Genomic DNA, 21,596 nt, shown 5'->3' on the forward strand with positions numbered 1-21,596 from the left:
AGTTTTTACACAGCTGAATAAATGTCAAGCAGACAACTGATTATCAGAAGTGTGAGATGCTCGAGAATATACTCCGGTGTCCTGTTATATTTTAGATAGCAAGGAGCAGATGGCTGAGTTTATTAAACTCCACCGAAACAATCTGCAAATGTCATTAAAATTTAATAAACTATCATCTTGTCTTTATTTTTGGTTAGCACATACCTTAAACACTTAAAGCTGTAAGCTAATGATAGTTATATAAGAGCAGATGCATGCTGTTGAAATAAGCTGTACATTTTACGTCCAATGGATGCATGATCTGATTAGTCGAATAATCGCAAAAATAGTGACTAGTCAACTATCAAAATAATCGTTTGTGGCAGCCCTAGTCTGAAGTAGTAACTACCTCACCCGATTGTTCTCCTGACCAGGTGGCCCACTAAGCCCCGCAGCAGCCATGTAACTGCTGCCGATTGTCTTGATCTTCTCCACACCGCTGAACTTTGGTTTGGACAACAGCTGTTGAGTTAGAGGCAAACAAACAAACAAAATGAGGGGTGCGTGCATTTATCATCCCAACCATGCCAGGGTCTTCATGATTAGCCCCTGACATTTGTATCTCAGACAAATATTCGGTAAGACTTTGACTTCCTGACCTCATCAAAGTCAGCGATGATCTCATTGAGAAGTCTCAAGCATTCCAGACCTTCTTTGTTGATATCGCACTCGGTGTAAAATTCTTTGAAATCCGGCACCGAAGCGAACATCACGCACACACAGTCATAGGACTTGTAGTAGAGGTCCTGTTGGGAAAAGCACAAAACCAACAGATAAAGCTTGTACAGGCAACATGTTACTTTTATGTTGTATCAAGCCACGTTATCTGGAAGTTATGATTATTTGTAGAGTTATAGTAGAGAGTTCTGCTTATATAGTTTGTAGTTTTTCTTTTTGAATAATTACTGCCATGCTGTACTCAAGACGCTTGCTTGCGTTACTTGCCACTCCTGATTTCCTGTGATAGCTGTAGAGTCATATCGCTGATAGTAGCATGCCAGGCTGTTATCTAAATTCTTCACTTCTTCACAATTATGGCTCCAAAAAGGGTTCTGTTGTGTGGTTATGTCAAACTTTCAAGCAGTAAATGATTGAAATGTATAAAGCACCTGCATATACCCACACTCCTCTGGCACATTGAGGCTTAAGAAGCTGGCCGTTTCCCCCCACCCTGTTTTTACATTTCCGCATAGTTTCACCAAGGACGATATGAAGGGCTTGTTACATTTAGATATTTAAACCTTTACTTCTACATGTTAGATCTGCTCAGTGTAACAATGAAGCAGCAAGACACTGAAAGGCATCTCCGCTTGTAGCCACTCCTGATGAACTTTGTAATTTAAAATCCATCCAGTACAACTTTCTGTGTCCTGTTCTCAGTGTCAGTGAAAACCTGATGAGTAAGCAGCTAGCACCCTGACTCTGTACAGTATTATGTTTAGGTCCCTCTCTTTGGGTCTTTTAACACCCAAAATCCACATGCTGGAAATAACAATTATTTATTTTTTTTTTAAGATGACCTCAGATAACTGGTCACATTATTGCCGCCTGGTTCATGTTCACTTTCAATATGTAATGATGGGCGGTTATCTCATGGGAGCGTTTTGTTTTTAACTCTCTTCACCAATCCTTCATAGCATCCAGGGTACTTGTTAGCCAGGGAGAATCAACTTTGGAAATCTCACCTCGTTCTTCTTATTCTCCCCAACAAACAGCGCTGCCACGTGGGCCGGCAGCACGTTTTCCAGCAGCAGGCGGTTCAAGTTCTCTCTCGTCTCGATCTCATCCTGCTCTGTGTGGTTCTTGTTCTTTAGCAGGAAGTCATGGCAGAAGCAGTACTCGTTCTGTAATCCAGAGGAATGGCAAGTTTAGAGGAAAATCAGCATAAGAGATAATTTTTTTGTTTTTTTAAAATAATTCAGCAAACAAAAAACTGTCATTTACCTGCAGTGAGATGATGAGCATGGTGACCAGGAAAAGTGTGATGTATATGCAACTCATGTACTGGGGATATTTTACCAGCCCTAAACATTTCAGGATTTCTACACTGCAAGACAAGCAAGAACATGATTAATCGCAGACTCCACTTTTACTTAGAAATTAATAACTTGCAGTGGTTTGACTTTGACCACTAGTGATTAAAAGTATGAGGCGGCATAACAGTAAACTAAAATTCTCTGCTATAATTCTCTGATTAAGAATCCAATTCATTCATGTATTCAGAAAGAAATATGCAGATATTGGTGCTTTAGATCATTTTTATTGACTTGTCTGATTAAGATTATTGCTTGATGTGTGATAGACCACCCCAGAAGTAGCACTCCAACCTCTGATAAGATAAAAAAAAAAAAAAAATCAAACACAACCAAAACACAAAAGCTTCAAAATGAGTCCAAACTCCTTGGTGAGATCACTATGGTTACATCCATCTTTTACAGACTACAACCAGAGCCACTTTCTCATCACCTGACATTTGCTGTGCCTTTTCTTTTGTCATACTCACTAAGCCTGTTTTATTGGGTTTTATTTTGCATCATAAAATTACAGTTAATTTAATTTAAAGAGGATTGTTATACTATTTTAGACTCTTTTGTCATTTTCTTTCTCACTGAACTACTCGATTTAAGCCATTTGCCCGTTGATAATGTTTTGGCTGCTCTGACGCAGCTCTCGACTATTGGGCTGAAGTATATCTCATGTTATATGATAAATATTACTGCACTTCAGCCATACACTGATTCAGATAAAGAAAACATGATTCTAGCAGATGCAATCTAAAATGCAACCTTTGCATGTTTGCATTAAGGCTGTCAACATATCCAGGATAATATCACAATCTAAACAAAAAGATTATTCCACCAATCAAAATCCTGCTTTTTTAACTTTCAACTTTATTAATTCACTAGTCTCCCTACTGAGGAAAATAGTGGGGAAAACTACTTGGCTAAATAGTACGAACAAATGTCCCTGATGCAGCACACAGTTTGTACACAAAACAGTATTATAAAGCTAAAATTGAACGCCAAACTGCAGCAACTCAGTCAAACCAGAAACAAACAAACAAACAAACTCCTGTGAGACAACCACAGGGATCGGTAGCTGGAGAGCTGGAGCTCAGAAAGCTGAAAGTAAATAAAGTAAGAATTAAGTCCTCCAAAGTTCATGGTCTCCAGTGCTTCACTCAACAAATAAACAGCCTAATTCTACCTGTGTGAGTTGTGGCATAAAGTGAATCTGACAGAGATAGTTAAAGCAACAGAAAAGTGATTGCTGTCAGGGTGGTAACTTCACTGGTCACAAGCCACAGGTACGTAGATACATTTGCAGGTCATCAGCGTGAAAACAGGAAATAATGCATTTCCCAAAAAGCTGTGGGATTCACCCTTTTCCTTCAGTCTCACCTGCAGTTCAAATCTTGTGTGAAGTTCCAGATGTCCTTCTTGGTGCTGAGGTTTTGGTTATAACTATCAAAGAGATCAGCCTTGTAGTTGAAAATGAGGCCGTAATATGCCATGGACGATGCAATCAGAAAGAGCAATTTAAGCTCAAAGCTCATCTGAAGGAAAACTCCACATGCAATGAGTGATAGGATGCAGCAGTAGACCGAGTACTGAGGGACAGAAAAAGGGATAAAATGGAATTAGACTTGTAGCAAATCTAAATAATGTCCTAAATCAAATTTATAAGCAGCATGCAAACAAGTAAAACACTACACTCTTTTTTACTGTTAGGAGAACTACAATTAACACACACTACTTTACACTAAAATGTAATACTGCTATTTATACACCATCGTGTCTGGGATTAAATCTATCACTCACGGGAAGGCAAGAGTAGTCTTCTTTAAAAGCCTCGTCAAAGCACTGCAGGGGAGTGGAAAAACAAATAAATAAACAACTGACAAGCAACCACCGGACAACATGCTTTGAAGCTTGGCGTGACATTTATGAAGTGCAGCACAGCTAGAAATACCAGAGTACTTAATGGATCTGTCTTAGCCTTCAACATGTGAGCAGAGTCTCACCAGGTTGAACACAGCCATGATAATGATAACCGCTGTGGTGATGGTTGCCAGAGGGAGGCGCACAAACGGCTGTTTAACCACTGCCTCTGACACAGCTGGCAGCCACCGGCAACCTGACAGCTTCTCCGGAAACAGGCGCTGCAGTGAAGTGAGGGGGGAAAAAAAAGACAAAATGGAATCAAACAGGTACGAGCAACATGTGACTTTTATACAGCCAGCTATCTGCAGACAGCATGCATGAGTGATTCACAGCTAGCTCTTTCAAGGAAAGGAATCTGTCTGAGGAGAAAACAAAAAAAAACTGCATGTCCAGAACAGAATGTCAGATGTCATCTGCAGAGTCAGTAGGGCGTCTATAGTAAGCTGTAGCCTAGTGAATGCAGGAGATAGTTTTCATGCCATGTTTCCATTCTCACATCATCTAATTCTGGCACAGTGTGCACACAAAAACACAAGTCCTTTTCACTCATGCTGTTATTACTTGTGCCAATAGGGTGGGTGGGGGCTGGTGGGGGGGGTAACCCTTACTAAAAATCAATTCTTGTGTTTCTTTAGTGGTTAATCCACCAGTATGTGCAAGGTCTTTAATCAAAATGATATTTTTAATGCTAATATATAATTACCGTTATTCATGATTTTTAAAATTTATAAAATTTAAAAAAAGATGGGGAAAAAAAAAAGGTAAAACACACAATTTTTTGGTTCAGATGCCAATTTTGAAATTGTTACTTAATTGAATGTTAGGCTTGATTAATTTCTGACTTCCAAGAGAAGTCCAGTGTGCCGAATTTGGGTACAAAAACATGAATTCAGTTTGTCATTTGCCTAATACATTGTTTCATTTTCATTTTTTAAAAATCTTTGTGTTTTCTTGTTTTTTTTTTAATAAATTAATCAAGCACTGCACTGGACTTAAATTTAGGAGTGATTCACGCAAGAATTTTGTATTATATCTTGACAAGGTAAGAAACATGGAAAGTTGTGTGACATTTTGTCCCATCGCCTTGGTATTTTCTTAAAAACACTGCGAATATAAAACATTAAAAACAGAAATTTTGGGTTTCGATTTAATCTCATAAATGCAGTTTCTCTGAAGCACAATTACTCTTTCAATGTATGTTCAGGCATTTTAAATAAAAAAGGAATACAGACAATCAAACAATGCCTCAACTCTGATTATATTTATGTACTTACTGGATAATTAAACATTTTTTTACACAGTAATAATAATAATAATAATGATAATCATTATCATCATGTGTTGAAAAAAAGTCTATAAAGAATTTAACAATTAATTTGTACTTCCCATGCACAAGGAAATTAAATTCATTGAATGTCTTCAGCAAACCACCTGTGAGTTAAGAATATACAATATTAAAATGTGTTTCTAGATAAACGAGAAACTCTTCAACACTGATGCTTGACCAGCTCCAGCTTGGCTTTAGATGTTACTGTAAAGATGCATGAAAGAATTCTTGTGTCATTGAGGCTTTTTCTCCTGGTTTCTACAAACTGGGCCTGAAAAGAATCTTGTACTAAATCACTTAAATAACCAGATACTGAATGTGAACGAATGGACAAACCTGTAAGTGACCTGCGTAACAGATGGCCAGGACCAGGAGCAGCACACAAAACAGCACTCCAGATGACACCGCCAGTGGCTGTCGACTTAGGAGGACACGAATGAAAAAACAAAATAACATCAATCTCCAGCTCATCTTCTAAATATAAAAACGTCTTCGTCGTGCACTTTAAAACCTCTTTGAAATGCTCGAAAAACTGTTCCTCCTTCGAGTTTGTACTCATGAGAAGAACAGATATTCAAATATCCGAAAAACTTAAAACATACTCACAGTCTTGCAACAAACATCTGAATGATGAAGATACAGAGGAAGATGAAGGTGGCACAGCTGACGTAGTGTTTGAACATCGGCAAATCCAGGGCTCGATACTAAGAAAGGCAGAAGACACTTATGTTTCTTTTTCAGTATTAAAATGACTAAATGTAAAAGTACGATGAAGCAGTCATTTATATTGAACGTTAAATCTCACCAACCTGTTTTGCCAGATCTTTCTTCAGAAACGACAGAGCTAAGCCGCTCTCTTTAAACTTGTACCACTGCCTACAACAGAGGAAGGGAGGTAAGTGGGCATGGAAGAAGAAAAGCAGAGAATGATGGTGGAATGTGATTTATTAACTGTCTCCTTCTATGAGATTTACATTTCAGGTGCTCTGTATTGTGACTGTTTTTAAGGTGAGCACTGGGCACAGGATCACACCTGATGCAACAACTTGATGCAGCGGCAAAGAAAAAGATCTCAAAACATGAAAAAACACTGAGGTCGTAATTTCTGTTCATTATAAACAAATAATTTTACTGAACACCACAGGTCATTATGGAGGCTCTCAACTTAATCTGCATGTTTTAACCTCTAAGATTAACAAAGACATTGCACACAGCTTTAAGTGGAGGTCAGTGCAATGGCAAATAAATGCTACAATATGTACAGTTATCTTTTAAGTATTAAGTGCTCGCTTATCATTAAGCCTCCAATTCAAAGGAGGGCAGAACAATTCTTATACAATTTTCTTAATTTCTTTAATTAATTTCTTTGTGTGCTGCACAGTGAAGGCAAATTAACTTTGCTCTTAAATCTACTTAGATAACCTTTTGTATACTCATGGATGTGCATATACAAAAACATCTGACAACAAAAAAATACACATAATTATAAATTAACAGTAAAAACACACAAAAACTGTATCACCTTTTTCGTTTTGCCATTTTTTTAAAAAATTGGTGCATCATTTCCACTCAGTTTCATGAAATGAAATCATTGCACAACAGCTGGAATGATATGCATGTTTTAGCTGCAGCCTCCGATTTCAGAGAAGCTTTATTTTTAAATCTGTAATATCTGAAGCTGTAAAGCAGCAACTTCACTAATTATCTAAAACATCTGCACAGTCAGTCAAGGTCTAAAAGTTCACAAACACAGTTAGATTACTAATGTGACATTTCGAAAAACAGTTAAATCATTGTCTGTAATCTATTGCTCCATCAGATCCATGAACGCATTTTTAATGTACCAGAGTATAAATTCAGTGACAAAATGTTTCTCTTACTGTCACCATGAGTTTTTTGTTTTGTGCAAATATTTCTGTTACAGACAGCCACAAACCAGTTTAGCAAAACTGTGGTATCTATACCACAAAAGCAGAAACCAAATGAACCAAACGCGAACAAATTTGTCATCTGTGCTTACTTCTGATCAGCACCTGACCTGAGAGGATGCAGGTAAACCAACACAGGGCCTCATTTAAGCATTGTAGAACACCGTTTCGGAGCTGATGCTGCTGCTGCTGGTTCGTTTAAAGTAAAAGCTTGTGACACAGGCTGGTGTCAGAACGCTGAATTTTAAATTGGGTTAATGGATTTTAATATTTGGTTGGTTGTGTCAACCAGGAGATTAACTCTTTAGTGTCAACTGTAAGATTTTAAAGTTTATAGGATATTGCCATCTGGACTAAAGCTGTGGAAGGATCTATCAGCACACTGACAGGACAACACTACAGAGCTTAAAGCAATAATAGCTGAATAAAAATAAACTGCAACATCTTGGCATATAGAAACGGTCACACAGCCAATCCAGAACTTCAGGGAAACAACAGAGTAAACAATTAGCCAGGTTTATCATCAAGGATCAGGATGTAACCTCAATCAGAAACAATTCAGCAGAGGATTTCCTCCACTGTGCAATTCCTTTAAACCTGTTAAATACAACACATTGCAATATTTTATCAAATATGCTACAAATATTGCATAAATTGTGAGTCGACTGAAATCGACCTACTTGTTGCTGAGCTCATCTATGGTAATGGTCATCTCATTGTGCAGCTCCTCATCAAACCGAGTCTTCTGGGATTTCCTGGACCAGAAAACAGAGACAATAAGGAAGTGGCATACAGACAAACACAGAGACAAGTAGAGTGACTGGAACAGATGCTGGAAAACCAGATCAAGCATGTGGGTCACTCTGGTCCAGTGTAGCTGTGGTTGGAGGCCACTTGGTTAATGCCATTCTGAGCATTAGTGAGAAAAGGGAAACGTAGGTTGTGCCTGCAAGAGTGTTACTGTATGAAAAGGGAGTGTGCCGGTAATGCTGCAGAGATCTGTGTGTTAGATGATCTCAGTGGGATTTGGTTGGTGTGTTTCTGTCGTGCTCCTGCTCGGAAACCCCCCTGCTACATCAGGAAGGAAACATTCACACAGATGCAGAAACCCTGATTACCACACAAGCCCCAGTAGGTGATCAGCGTTAATAGGATCATGTCAGCCCACTAACAAAGGTTAGGGGCTTTCGAGATCGCATGTTGCCCTGTTACAAAGAGGCGGCAGTTAGAAAAGGTCAGAAAATATGTATTACACCACTGCACAGGTTAGTGTTAGAACAGCAAGGTTCTCTGCTAAGACAGTAGTTCTCAACCTGGAGGTCTAGTTTTTAACATGTCATTGCTTTTAATCATTACATTCAAACTTAAGAGTAATTATCTTTTTAAAATTATTAAAAATGCATATAAAATATTTGAAGGGGACCTATTCTGCTCACTTCCGGGTCCAAATGTTTTCTCTTACACTCGAGTAGCTGTGCATGAGTTCAAAACAATTTTTAATTATCTTACATTGGGCCTTGATGCCACCCCTCAGGTCATTCTCTGTTTGGTACACACTGTTTTACGTTCCTACCATCTCCAGCCATCTTTCTTTCGATTGGTGGCTCCTCATAAACAGAAGGCTTGAATGGCAGGTGGGTGAAGCTTCTATGTTTGTACTCACAACTGACAAATATTCTAACTGAATTATACACTCAAGATTTTGAAAAACTTGCACACTTAATTATGAAACTGAGTAACAAATCAACACTGCTGGCTTCTCTCCCAAGTGGCACAGAATGTATGATATCAGATATGTCACATATGTCATTTCCAGTACAACAAGAAAGACACAGAGAGAGCACAAATGGTTACGATTTAGCGTACTGTTACTACTGAACATAAAGTGGGTGAGCTGAGCAAAAGAAAAAAAGAAAACATAAAAACTGTTAAATAATTCTTATTTTGTACCTCGTGTTTAAAGTTTAGTCATACTGAATTTTAAAGGCTGTTTTTATATGTGTAAATAACAAGCCAATTACATACATGAGTAAAAAGTGACAGCTTTCATAAAAAAAAAAAAATATAGAAACACATAATAGGTCCCCTTTAAAACTTTGCTTTTGGTTATCTGCATAAAGCGAATTGATTGCAGGGGACTGGGAAAACAAAACAAAACATGGCAAGTGCATAATTCAAAGTAAGTAAAACTCAGCTCGCTGTAGTCTGCATTTACGCAAGCGCACGTGAGGCATTTATTGGGGAGAATAAGCTGAAAGGCTGAGAACTACTGCACTGAAAGGACTGACGACCTTGCGGGCCGTGAAGGCTCCACTCACTTAGGGCTGCCGAGCGAAGGGGCGGGTAAGGAGAATGCCTCTTCTAGAGACTCATCAAAGCTGTCGGGGTCCAACAGTAAAACACAAATATACATCGATCACAACAGAGCAGCGCAGAGCCAAAAAACACAGGATTTATAATCATTTTAAGATAAAAATCGAGCGTAGTGCAATAACAACTGTCAGTTTTAATCAGAGATCAGTATAATCTACCATGTCGTGTCATTAAAACCGTGTGGATCATTTCACTGTGACAGCCTCAGCCTTATTGGACTGTGAATACATGAATGAAATTGACAGTTTCCGCGATACCACAAACCTACACACTCTCAGGATGGAATGCTTGTGCACTTGGATCACACTTATCTCTTCTAATCACATTACTTCAGCCCACACTGTTTTGTGTAGGCGGGTCCTGCCCACTGATCAGTAGCTTTGCTGTTTTCATACTGCCTTCACCAGATGGGGAGAGAGAATTAACCATTAAAAGCTATGACCACAATCAATTTGGTTATGCATTATTTAAAGCTAGTGGAAGGGCTACTCATATTGCTCAGAACTCCCACCCCTCTGCAGGAATAATTGCCACTGCAGCACAGCTTTAAAAAAAAAAAATCTCTATTTGTTAGTCAAATCGAACTCCTCGAGCACTGCTTTTGCTTCCATGAAACAGAATCATTGTGATTCTAAGAAATATTAAATCTGTACCAATCAACACTACACTAATTGTGTAGTTACGCTTGCAAGAGCTGTGACCTAATCAGAGTGCCATAACTGTTTATACTTGCTTTTGAAGCATGCTTTTTTTTGCAGTTTTTTTTTAAATAATAAAGAGAAAAAAGGGGAACCCTCCCAAAAAACTGCTTCACCACGCTAACAGGAAAAGATGGCAGATGTAGTCAAAGCTGGCGTGAAATTTGGTGTTATTAAAGCACCATAAACATTTATACTCATGCTTGACACAATGGAGTTTTCTCCAAAATGATAAAAACATTCAGCAATTCCTCTCGCTATGGATTTCCAAGATCTACACTTCAAGACTGATGTATTCTTGAAATTCCTATAGAGACCAACCTGCCTTCAGACTGACTGTGCATCAGAGCGACAAAAATTCGTAACAAGACAGGGCAAAAAACAAAAACAACACCATTTGCAAGCATTAATTAGATCATTTTTGGCAATGCATGACAACAGTGAGCATAAACTGCCCGTCAGACATCTGTGTTACATATTAAGTGACCTGCTAATGCTACTACATCTGCTATTTACAACCCCGTTCCAAAAAAGCCCTGATGCTTTGTAAAATATATATAAAAGCAGAATGCAGTCATTTACAGATCTCATTTTATCCACAATAAGAAAGAAATCCCAAAGAAATCATATCACGTGTCCAAACTGAGAAAATGTTCCATTTAAGGAAAAATATTCGCTCATTTTGAATGTGATGGCAGTAACACGAATCAAAAAAGTTTGGATGGGGCAACAGAAGGCTAAAAAAGTAACTGGTACATTTTGCAAGTAATTAGGTTAATTGACAACAGGTCAGTAACATGATTGGGTATTAAAATAGCATCTTAAACAGACGGCGTTTCTCAGAAGTAAAGATGGGCAATTTCAGAATAACCTGTCAAAAAATTTACAGTACATGATGTCATAAAAGTATGGCAAGAATTGGGAGAAATCTCTGTGCGCAAGGCACAAGGCTGAAAATCAATATTAGATGTCTTAGGACTCCAGGGCTGCTGAGAATAACAAAGGAATGGTACCATATTCCTCTTCCAAAAGCCGAGCACACACAGAAGAACATATTCAGCACGCTGCTTGCACGCTCACCACAAGTTACTTTAGAGAATAACAAACTAGATGCTATTTGGCGTTTTAGATATCATGTAAAATGACTCTTTCAGAAATGCATACATTTTGGGTATTATGTTAATCTCCATAAGTACAGCTGAATATAGTCATTGATGTAACATCTGCAAGATGTTAAACTATAATATGCTTCTAAATGCTTCAATATAGTCTTATATAATACAGTATTAATAAAGACATCACAAAGCTTTCAGGGTTCATGGACTGATAAGAAGGTCCTGACTGGAAAGTTTGCTGGCTACAGAGTAAGTTGTAAAAAGCCAGCGTGCATCTGTGTGAAAACGCTTTTTGTCCATGTCAACTTTCATGTTGTGTTTGAGTCATGTGTGAATTAATTCTGTAGCTACTGGAGCAGCTCAAGATTCGGCTTACCTCTCAGGGTTCTTGGAGCTCGGTCGCAAAGGAATATCCTGAAAAAGATGAGGATAATACTGTAGTTATGTAGCATTTTGGTTCGGAAATGTTCTCACAAGACTATGATTCATTAGTTTTGATGAAAGACATATAAAATCAATTTTTAAATCTCTTGATTTCTTAAAGCTTTTTTAAAAATTCAATGCTTTGAAAGTAAAAATAAGCTTTTCTGGCTTCTGATATGTTTGATTTCCTTTACTTATCACATTCAGAAATAACATGAAAATCCCCTTCTGCTAAATCGCGTAATATACATTTATTGCCTTTGCTGCATGCTGACCAATCATGCATGTGTGCATGGTCAACCTCACAATAATCCCGTTCTAAGCCACAAAAAAAACCAACAACATTATACTCTTTCATTGTCATATTGATAATAATGTAAATAAACCATGGTGTACAATCCAGTCACTTTACCTTGAAACGTGGTTTGCCATTGACAATCGTGTCTTGTGTGAAGCCCTCTCGGTTCTGCAGGTGGGCGAAAGGTTTGACAGCCCCCCAGGATTCAAGGTAGCGGGTCATACGTACAGATGCTCGCATCTTCAGACCATCATTCACCCGAGGTTTGGGTGCCCTTTGGGTGTTCAGGGAGGGCTCTTTAGACTTGAGATGTAGATAAACATGCAAAGATGTGATAGTGAATATTATGTACTAATGGCTCAAAGAATCCATCCCATCTGCTCATAAAGAGATGAAAATGGCAAAAAAAAATAAAAATACATTTATGCAGTATTCTTTATTGTGACAAATCTGACCTAAGATCAGACACCAAGGAGAAAAAAAAAGGAAAAATGTTGGCTGAGGTCATGAGAAACAAACCCCCAAAAGTATAGTGGTAAGGGGAAAAAAAGATTTTTGTAAAAGGGTACCGTGGCTAGCATTTGGTGAGTATGTAATAGCTTAAAAAGTTAATTTTGGGTTAAAATATCAACACATATTGTTCTCTGACATATAGCAAGCAACAGCCAATTAAAAAAAAAAAACCCCCACAGTGTGTAAAATACAAAGTAAAAAATATAAAAATGATTTACATGATTTAATATGATTGTTTTATCAGTAAAATTAAAAATCCTAACAGCAATTATCTGTATGAGTAGATATTTGAAATGCTAAAGATTTCTCTCAGTCCTTCACAAATTGTGTTTTTTAGGAATACAGACTTAGAGCTTACCCGTGGATCAATGACTAGGTAGGTCCGGACGTCTTTTAAGTAGGGGTCCCTGAGGTGACCGTTTCCTTCTTCCACTTCATACGCCTTGTTTAGGTGATTCAGAGTCACCTCTGTGATGTGGACACGTCTGGCCAAATGTAAAAAAATAAATAAATGAATCTGGTAACTTCAACTTTCAGAGTCGATATTAAATGTGAAATAAGAAATGGTAAAAAAGGTAGCGCTCCTTACCCTGGAAGGCCTCCTGACTCCATATGATTGGCTAGAGTGACATCATGTGACCATACATCAAACTGCCACTTACGAAGTCCAATCACACCACAGAGCACGTTGCCCGAGTGAACCCCGACTCTCATATTGATATCCACTCCTGTGGCCTCTCGTACCTGCCTGAAGGAGTTTTGCAGAAATACAAAAACTTGTTTTTATTTTTAAATATTATTTCTATATTTTCAGTAATTCCAAACACAATAACACTGCAAGGACGTATGTGTATCTCTCAGTGCATCTCTACCATACATCTCTGTGTTTTAATCTGTATGGTAAAAATGTTCCCCTTACACCTTCCACACAGTTTAATATACCTTCCACTGACACGTTACATTAACTTTTCATAAATAATTAATGCATAAATCCTGGTTATTTAAACATTTCACAATGTATATCTTGAAAATAACTGTAAAAACAGCTACAAGTGATTGTTATAAGAAAAACTTACTTGATGGCTTCACACATGTCCAGACCCATTTTGACACAGTTCTTTGCATGTTTAGGCAGTGACACCGGCAGCCCAGACACACAGTAGTAGCAATCTCCGAGGATCTTGATTCTCATGCATTCGTTTTCCTTTAAAGAATGAGAAAAACAGATCCGTCATTCACCAAATAAATAAATACAAAATCGATGTGCCACTTTGCACAAAACAGCTTTGCCTATTAGGGTCTAAGTGCCTCAGTCAGACCTTAATTAGTGAGCGTTTCCTTTTTCAGCTGTCAGACCCTGATTTTCTGAGATGAAGATTATTTCACTATAGTGCCAACAGTGGTTTAAGAGGCAAATACTGAAGTTGAATATAAAATGGGCCCAGAAATGTCCCTGTGGTCAAGCTTATACTGGAGAAAGCACAAAAACAACATATTTCAGGACATAAAACAGCCATTTGTACTGGAAACGTGGAGCATGATATAGCCAAACACCATCATGAGGTTAAACATGGCTCCCCACCATCTTCATCTAATTGGTCTTGAACATGTAACTCTTCCAGCCAGAAGGGGCGATCTTTCTAAGCTTTGTCACAGAGGATTTCAATGCTCAAGGCAATGACACCTGCTCGTCTGAATGGTGGTGATTTTACCTTAAATTGCCATTTGTGAACAAGCACCAATGCAAACAATGATATATAAAATGATACAGAATGTTTACGATGAAAGTTGTAGCCTCAGTTGTAAACACACTACTCTGTTTTAAGAATTATAATGACTGTTGCATATTGTTAAGAGGGTGACATGAGATTAGAAAGTGATTTATTATGCGATTGTTTTTAGCCAATCATCTGACAGATTGCAGTGTGTACAATCTATGATCTCTATTTTGTTTCACACTCTGATGAAGGCCACAAGGCTGAAATGTTAGCATGTTTGCTAGCATGGCTAAATAAATTGGTGTGTTTGAGATTCGTCAACAATGGAAGTTTTGTGTTTGTGCTACCTATTACCTTTGGGTATTCGACACTTGGATATAAAAGGTATTTTTATTTAATGTCTTAACTCACCTTAGCAATTTGGTCAAACTTGCCAAACAGTTCATTGAGCATAATGACCAGCTCCTTGGGAGAACAGTCACTGGCCAGTCGGGTGAAACCGACAATGTCTGCATACAGAATGCTGAAAGATATTAATTAAAGAATACCCATTCAACATGTGCAACAAGCATTTATCAAACAAAATAGGTTTTAGAGCTGGCAAAGTTTACATGCATACATGCTTCTGACTTTATCAATGACACATCTGATGTCAAGCTTTTTTGTTTTTTAATACTACAGTGGTCCTGACTGAATAACTCAAAATTCAAATTGTTTGGTGATGTTTTGATTGTAGAAACTACAAAAATCCCACTAATTAAGCCATCCTTTAAATTCTAAAAGAGGAGATTCCTAAAGAAAACCACCAGGCTTAGCTTACTTTGGGCCAAACCCATGTGATTGCGATTCACATGCCCAGGCTGATAAAAAGAACAAATACTGGCAGAACAACAAATCCTGTCTTTCATCATTCAATACAGTGGCTTTCGTCACTCAACCAATTAACTATAGATGCTGACAAGGACTTCCTGAAGGCTCTGTTAACAATCAACCAATGTGCAGTGGACTGGAGGATACTAATGGCCGTAATGCTCAAACAGTTTTAGTCCTTCAAATTTGGCCCCAAAACGGCAGCTTTTCTCAGCACAGCCCATTATGATCCATTGTGACCATTATGGGCTGTGCTGATCGGGATTGATCGGCAAAAATATCTGTACTATCACCCATTAAACTTCAGTAGACCTGATTGAAAGGCATGTTTGGTTCAAATGCTGAATCACAGGCCAGGCATTATGAAAACTACCCATCAGCAAACCACAAAGGAACACTGATATCTTATATGACCTATCAAAGACCCTGACACCACCAACATAAAGACTAGAAGCTTGGCATGAATTCAAACAAAGAGAGAGCAATGGATTCATTGTCTTAACATATCTGTATTCACACCAGCTAAGTGAATACAATCACTTGACCATATTAGAGGTTATGTCAACAGTCGTGGTTAATGCTGCACGAAGCATGATGTGATTTGTTTTATCTGGCTTAGAAAAGACTACTGAAGGGAACTATTAAAGAAGCCATCAACTATGTCCAAGAATACCCATGGTTCCGTTTATTTGGAACTGTTAAACTCTAATAAAAACAACCACAAATATTCAAAGCTTGTGTACATATAGGCGAATGCACTGAGTGGAGCTGATTACTGACACCATTGAAGCGTGGCCTGAGTAACGCTGGCAGTAAAGTGACCAGCAGATGAACACAGATACTGCACCTGCTTCCACTACGTGACTGAAGTGAGCCAGGTGTTTCAGGAGACTGAGAACACAGCTAATTACTGGGCTGACTCAGGTAATTATAGAGACTTGTATGGGACACGGCCTATCATTTAACACCTTTTTGCAGTGACCTTAAATGAACATGGAACCCAAGATGATGCCACAATGGACCTTTGATTGCAAAATTCAAAACCTCTATAGATCTTCAAGCATTTCTTCAAACATCTTAAAAAGAAAATAGTTTAGTTTTTTGTTTTTTTTTGTTTAATGCCATTACAGTTTCATTTTGCGTCCATGTGCAGAATATTGTTAAAAAACAACTGCCTTTACGGAGTATTCAGTTTGCTCTTAGGAAAACCTGCAATGCTTTTAGTGACGTGAGATGAGAACGGCGTCCTGTTTACTTATCAGGAAAATCATTTCGCTTTCAGCTGCCCTGATATCGGTCAGCACTTGCTAAATTAATGAAAACCTCATAAAGCAGAGCTATATTTGGGTCACTGCTCGGAAAACAAACATAGTAATCTCCAGTATTTAGAGAATTGGTCTCGAATCGCTTTCTCCCCCCTGCTTTTTTCTTGCCTTGTTTGTTTTATGAAGTGATGCCTGAGGATTTACATTTAGATTAAGAATGCAATACAATACATTTCTTTTAATTACTTAAAGAAAACTCCTTTCTAATTCAAAGACAACACGATGAATACAATAAAATACTTCTGTTTAACACGCGGGTCTTTTACAAGACACGCATACTAGATATGAGTCACAACCCATCTGAGGTGATTCATTTTTAGCTTACACAAATGTAGTCTTTTATTTAGTCTGGAAATCTGTCAGTGTTAATAATTATAAGCAGAGCAAATTCAGGCCACAGACACTTATTTCCAAAATGTCAGATTGGACAGCCAACATCTGCTGCCAGAACAATGAGTGCATTTTTTGACTAAAATGAGGCTTCTACAATGAGGTTATTATTTAAAATAATATTGCGATCCCAAAGATGGTGGAGGTTGTACCTGACATTTTCATGCCTCTTGACATAGAGGCTTTTGAAGTTGTTATCTTTGACGAGTCGTTGTTGCTCTTCTTTGTCTTTACATTCTTGCAAGCGCTCCATTATTGCCAATTTCATCTTCATGGAGATGTAGACTGGCAACACAGACTGCAGCAGGTTCTCCTGCAAATACAAACAGACACACACAATTAGTTACATAAGTGCAATTTAGGAGAGTCAGGAAATTAAGCTTATTTGACTGCTGCACTCAGTATATAGTCATGAGTGGTCAAGTCCTGTAGTGAACAAAGGTCTACCAGAAACAGAAAGGGTGGAACAGAAGACATCCACAAATATGATGAGTAGCACACAGGCACAAAACCTCCAATTCCTGTGACCATTTTTAATTCTCTCTGTAATCACATCATACTTTGAGTCCCAGTCTGTATCGGTCCTATTATTTCCTCAGCACTCTCCCCACACCTGTGAACTTTTACTTCGCATTCAGAGCAGGAGTGGTTTATATAGGGACCAGAATATTCACACTGGGTTAAAAGTGGTGCAGTGGCACCAAACACATACAAAGAGTGTATCATTATGCGGCTATCGCATCTAGTCCATGGTTAACATGAGACAGCAGAAGAAATGTGTGTATAGCATGATGCATTCACTAAGAGAATTGGAGCCATAATACCCTGAGGCCTGAGAAATGTGCAGTTCAACTGCTTCATTAAGACACAAGTCTGACGAGCCAACTTCCAAAGAAATGATTAATCCCTTCTCATACCATCTGAAGGGCTGCAGGTTACATCATCTGACTACGCTGGCTGAGACGAGGCTTGTTATATTTAAATTCGACAAGTCACTGCAAAGTGCTTCAAATATATTTCCTTTATTCAGCGAGGTAAACGTCTCAATGACATTTTAAAAATCCTTCAAAAGACTAGAGCAAGAGTACTTAGTCTTTTTTGCTAATTGACTTAGGGGACCAACATTTGTAATTGTGATGAATGTGGTGACAACAATCATGAGATCTGAGTAAGGTATTTGTACAGAAAGAATTAAAAGGAGAAGTTGATGTGCATTTCTTTGTGCATGAATAAATTAGTTGACCTATTTACACATTTTTCTGCCATATACATACGCATACTATTACAGTGATGGATGCTCATGTTAAACCTTTTTGCAAGTGACAGCTAATCAGAAGAAATTTTACTAAAAAGGGGAGGAGCTAAAACAACTTTTTTTCAGAACTATGTTATAAATGTGTATGTATATAGTGTTTTGAGTTATTAATGCTTGTAATTCAGCGGGGTTGATTTTTTGTAATATTTTCCATTCATATTTGCTTAGGATGTAGAGCAGGAGGAACGAGGGCTGCATGTGTGAACAGTTAGATTCGATTGATTAAACTGTAAACTGACTTTTTTAAGGGTTTTCAATCCAGACTCCAGCTGGGCCACATAAGAACATTCACATTCTTGTTTTTAAGCCATTCCTGTCTTCATTTGGCACACGGTTCAAGTCATTGTCTTTCTAGACCACTGATCGTCTCCATAATCTAATATATTGCTCTATTCTGGGACCCTTTTATTTACTTCAGCTAATCAGGAGCTGGCGAACCTCCACTCGCTTGGCACAGAGATACCACTACCACACTTCATGGTATGCAAGGTATGTTATATACCAGCTGATTTGTGTCTAAATTTAGTGCTTTGGTGGTTTACATGTCAGAAATGTCTCTGACTTTTTGGAAAAGCCAAGTGTGTTGTACAAGACTTATTTCCCTGGAGGGTTTCTGGACACTCTCCAAGCTGTCAGAACATATCAAGGACCTGAGAGAATGAAAATTAATTTTGAGTCTTATTTTTTTAGTCCAAATACTCACGCTTTTTAAAAAAAATTAATTTAAAGGGAAATTAAGAAGTAAGATCACATACATGCATTTAAATGAGTGTAAACAGTAGACAGCATACAGTTATGTCTTCTTAATTACTCAAAATAGTTTATACATAAAATTACAGTCCCCCATTTACATAAACTCTCATGATAATTATACTTTTGCTGTTACGCACACGCATCAGGGCAGTTTTTTGTTCGTATGTTTGTTTCAGTATCTGGATTGCGGACACCTCGACACGTAGAAAGGAGAAGCCGGAGCAGTAACCACAGATCTTCTGATTAGTGGATCTCTGATGTACCTCCTGAGTCACTACCACTCCGAAGTAAAAACAAATAATCCACATGTAGTAATATTTAAACACAAACAATGTGGGCGGGATCATGAGGGTTAAGAATTCACCTAAGGCAAAGCATTTTATGTGTTAGTCCTTAAAGATGCATTTGTGTGTGTGTGTGTGTGTGTGTGTGTGTGTGTGTGTGTGTGTGTGTGTGTGTGTGGGCTCATGCTTCCTCCTCTGTGCAACAATATCACCTGCTTTTTAGTCACAATGGAAAATATTTATCAGACAAAAAAAAGAAAAAAAAGAAACACCTCTCATAAAGTGACCTTTGCACAGACGACGGTCTGAAAAGTGCTTCTGGAAATGTCATTCTTTATATAATGTGTACATGTGAATGAAAATGTATATGAAAGATTCCTAGTATAATACTTATTTTAACATGTATAAACATTGTTATTAAACCAATTTTATTAATGTTGGTTTCACATGGGAGCATAAACAAACAGTTTGAATATCATTTTGATGTCCTTCACACCCTGCCAAGAAGCATTTCAGGGGAATATACTGGGCTTTTCCCAGTGGAATTGACACAGTGTGCGATTGTCATTGGTTCCTCTTTTCCTCTCGCTCCCTCTCTCTGCCTTCCCCTCTCCTCCCAGCCACAGTTCAAATACAAGAAGAGAAAGTTTGAATGTTAACGGTTATATCATTCCTTTTTTTTCCTGCTAGGCAACACTGAAGCCTCCCTGTCAGCATGTTTTATGTCCTCTACTAAGCAACAGTCAAAACAAATGATAAAAAGGGAAAATTGTTGCAAAAAGGCTTCTGAAGTAGAAGAAGTCAGCACAGATGCGTGTAATTTAAAAGGCATCACAGGAAAATCTAATTTGAGAAGGATTTGGTAGTCACATTGAAAACATTCATGGGAGAGTCAACGTGAGGGCAGCCAAAGGCAAAGCTCAGAAATTAAATGCAATAAAATAATAAGAGTATGGCAATAACGATTACAATGAGCTATTTTCATTTGTCTGTAATGCTTGTTTACATTCTGTGAGGGTTCAAAATATAGACAAAAGCTGGGAAATCTCATGATAAAGCACCATGTTACCCAAGTCACGCTTTATCCAGTGATTACACCGCAGACCTATTTTCAGAAACAAATTTTCATACATTTACATACAACACATACTAAAGCATGCATGCCACACAATGAAAGCCACTGTATTACCTGTTGTCTCTTTTCTACCTCGAGCTTCATCCGCATACCCACGGACCTCAGGGTGTCCTGGAAAGTCTGCCTCAGGGTTTTCTCCATTAGGACTTTATGAAAGGCTCCCACCACACTGCCGCACAGAAACACCACTAGGTTGGACAGCAGCTAGAGAAAGAGGCACAGCAGCAGATGTTAGAGCTCAAGTTGAAACACTTGCTATGCACAAACACACGAACACACACACGCAGGCATGAATCTGAACCTCTGTGTGCCTGCTGGACTGGGACATTACAAATTAATGATACTCAAGTTCCTACGTCAATGGCTTTGGCTTTGTACTGGTCCATTTTTTGTGTTTAACTTGGCCAGTAATGAACACAATATTTTGACACCATCACATTACACATTGAGATTCACATCTGTAAGTTTTCAACTGTTTGCCATCTGCAGAATAAAAATGTATTGATTGTAAAATACCAGAGTTGTTACACACTAAAAATCATGGATTCTGACACCGTGCTGTTTAAAGAAAGTAGATATAACCTTTTACAGTTTCAGTGTTTTCTGAAGGATTCCTACGTTCTTGTAATTATGAACTGCAACTTGCCATTTTCCCACAAATTATATTGACCTGAAGTCCTGAACACATTCTTCACATTAAAGCAACAGCCACAGACTGATTAACATCACAGAAACAGTAAGAACTAGAATTACTAGAACAATTCAAATGATTTTACCTGGTTGGCAAGGTATCTGGTCTCTCTGCTGTAAAAGGTGAGGTGTATTGTGATGGCCAAAATGTGGGACAGAGAGGAAATGACGCTCAGCACTACAGCGTCCTTCAGCTGGAATGGCAGCATTGTGTATACAGAGAAGATGATGAAGAGGAATAAAGGCACCTGGGAGCATATAGGAAAAGATTGAGTCATTTCAAATCATTCCTAGTTTTTGGAACAATTACATCATCTGGTGTTTAGTCACAGATCCAAAGCTAAAAGACTATTCACAGCTAAGCTGTAGAAGATTTATGAGAAGAAAAAAAAATCTGTTTTACGCAACCAAACCAGCAACTTGGTGACCTTGGAGAATTAGAAAGTATAAATATTGAT

The 21,596-nt window shown here is 38.1% G+C and overlaps 1 protein-coding gene across 2 annotated transcripts in view; it reads right to left on the minus strand.

Annotated features, from left to right (window-relative positions):
- adcy7 (adenylate cyclase 7) overlaps positions 1-21,596 on the minus strand; it is a 64,069-nt gene that overhangs the window by 6,278 nt on the left and 36,195 nt on the right. The window contains exons 4-24 of one of the 2 annotated variants that reach the window (XM_005447656.4): positions 21,225-21,386; positions 20,503-20,652; positions 17,114-17,274; positions 14,788-14,899; positions 13,735-13,862; positions 13,248-13,406; positions 13,017-13,143; positions 12,260-12,448; positions 11,801-11,838; positions 9,557-9,616; positions 7,919-7,993; positions 6,120-6,186; positions 5,917-6,014; positions 5,647-5,731; positions 4,064-4,201; positions 3,861-3,902; positions 3,441-3,649; positions 1,984-2,086; positions 1,725-1,883; positions 639-785; positions 394-501 (exon numbers count right to left, since the gene is read on the minus strand). In XM_005447656.4, the coding sequence (XP_005447713.1) occupies positions 394-501; positions 639-785; positions 1,725-1,883; positions 1,984-2,086; positions 3,441-3,649; positions 3,861-3,902; positions 4,064-4,201; positions 5,647-5,731; positions 5,917-6,014; positions 6,120-6,186; positions 7,919-7,993; positions 9,557-9,616; positions 11,801-11,838; positions 12,260-12,448; positions 13,017-13,143; positions 13,248-13,406; positions 13,735-13,862; positions 14,788-14,899; positions 17,114-17,274; positions 20,503-20,652; positions 21,225-21,386 (2,517 nt within the window). The remainder of the gene's footprint in view (positions 1-393; positions 502-638; positions 786-1,724; positions 1,884-1,983; positions 2,087-3,440; positions 3,650-3,860; positions 3,903-4,063; positions 4,202-5,646; positions 5,732-5,916; positions 6,015-6,119; positions 6,187-7,918; positions 7,994-9,556; positions 9,617-11,800; positions 11,839-12,259; positions 12,449-13,016; positions 13,144-13,247; positions 13,407-13,734; positions 13,863-14,787; positions 14,900-17,113; positions 17,275-20,502; positions 20,653-21,224; positions 21,387-21,596) is intronic. The other variant, XM_019360464.2, reaches the window with a different exon arrangement.

The sequence above is a fragment of the Oreochromis niloticus genome, linkage group LG1, assembly GCF_001858045.2.
Source record: "Oreochromis niloticus isolate F11D_XX linkage group LG1, O_niloticus_UMD_NMBU, whole genome shotgun sequence".
Classification (NCBI taxonomy): domain Eukaryota; kingdom Metazoa; phylum Chordata; class Actinopteri; order Cichliformes; family Cichlidae; genus Oreochromis; species Oreochromis niloticus.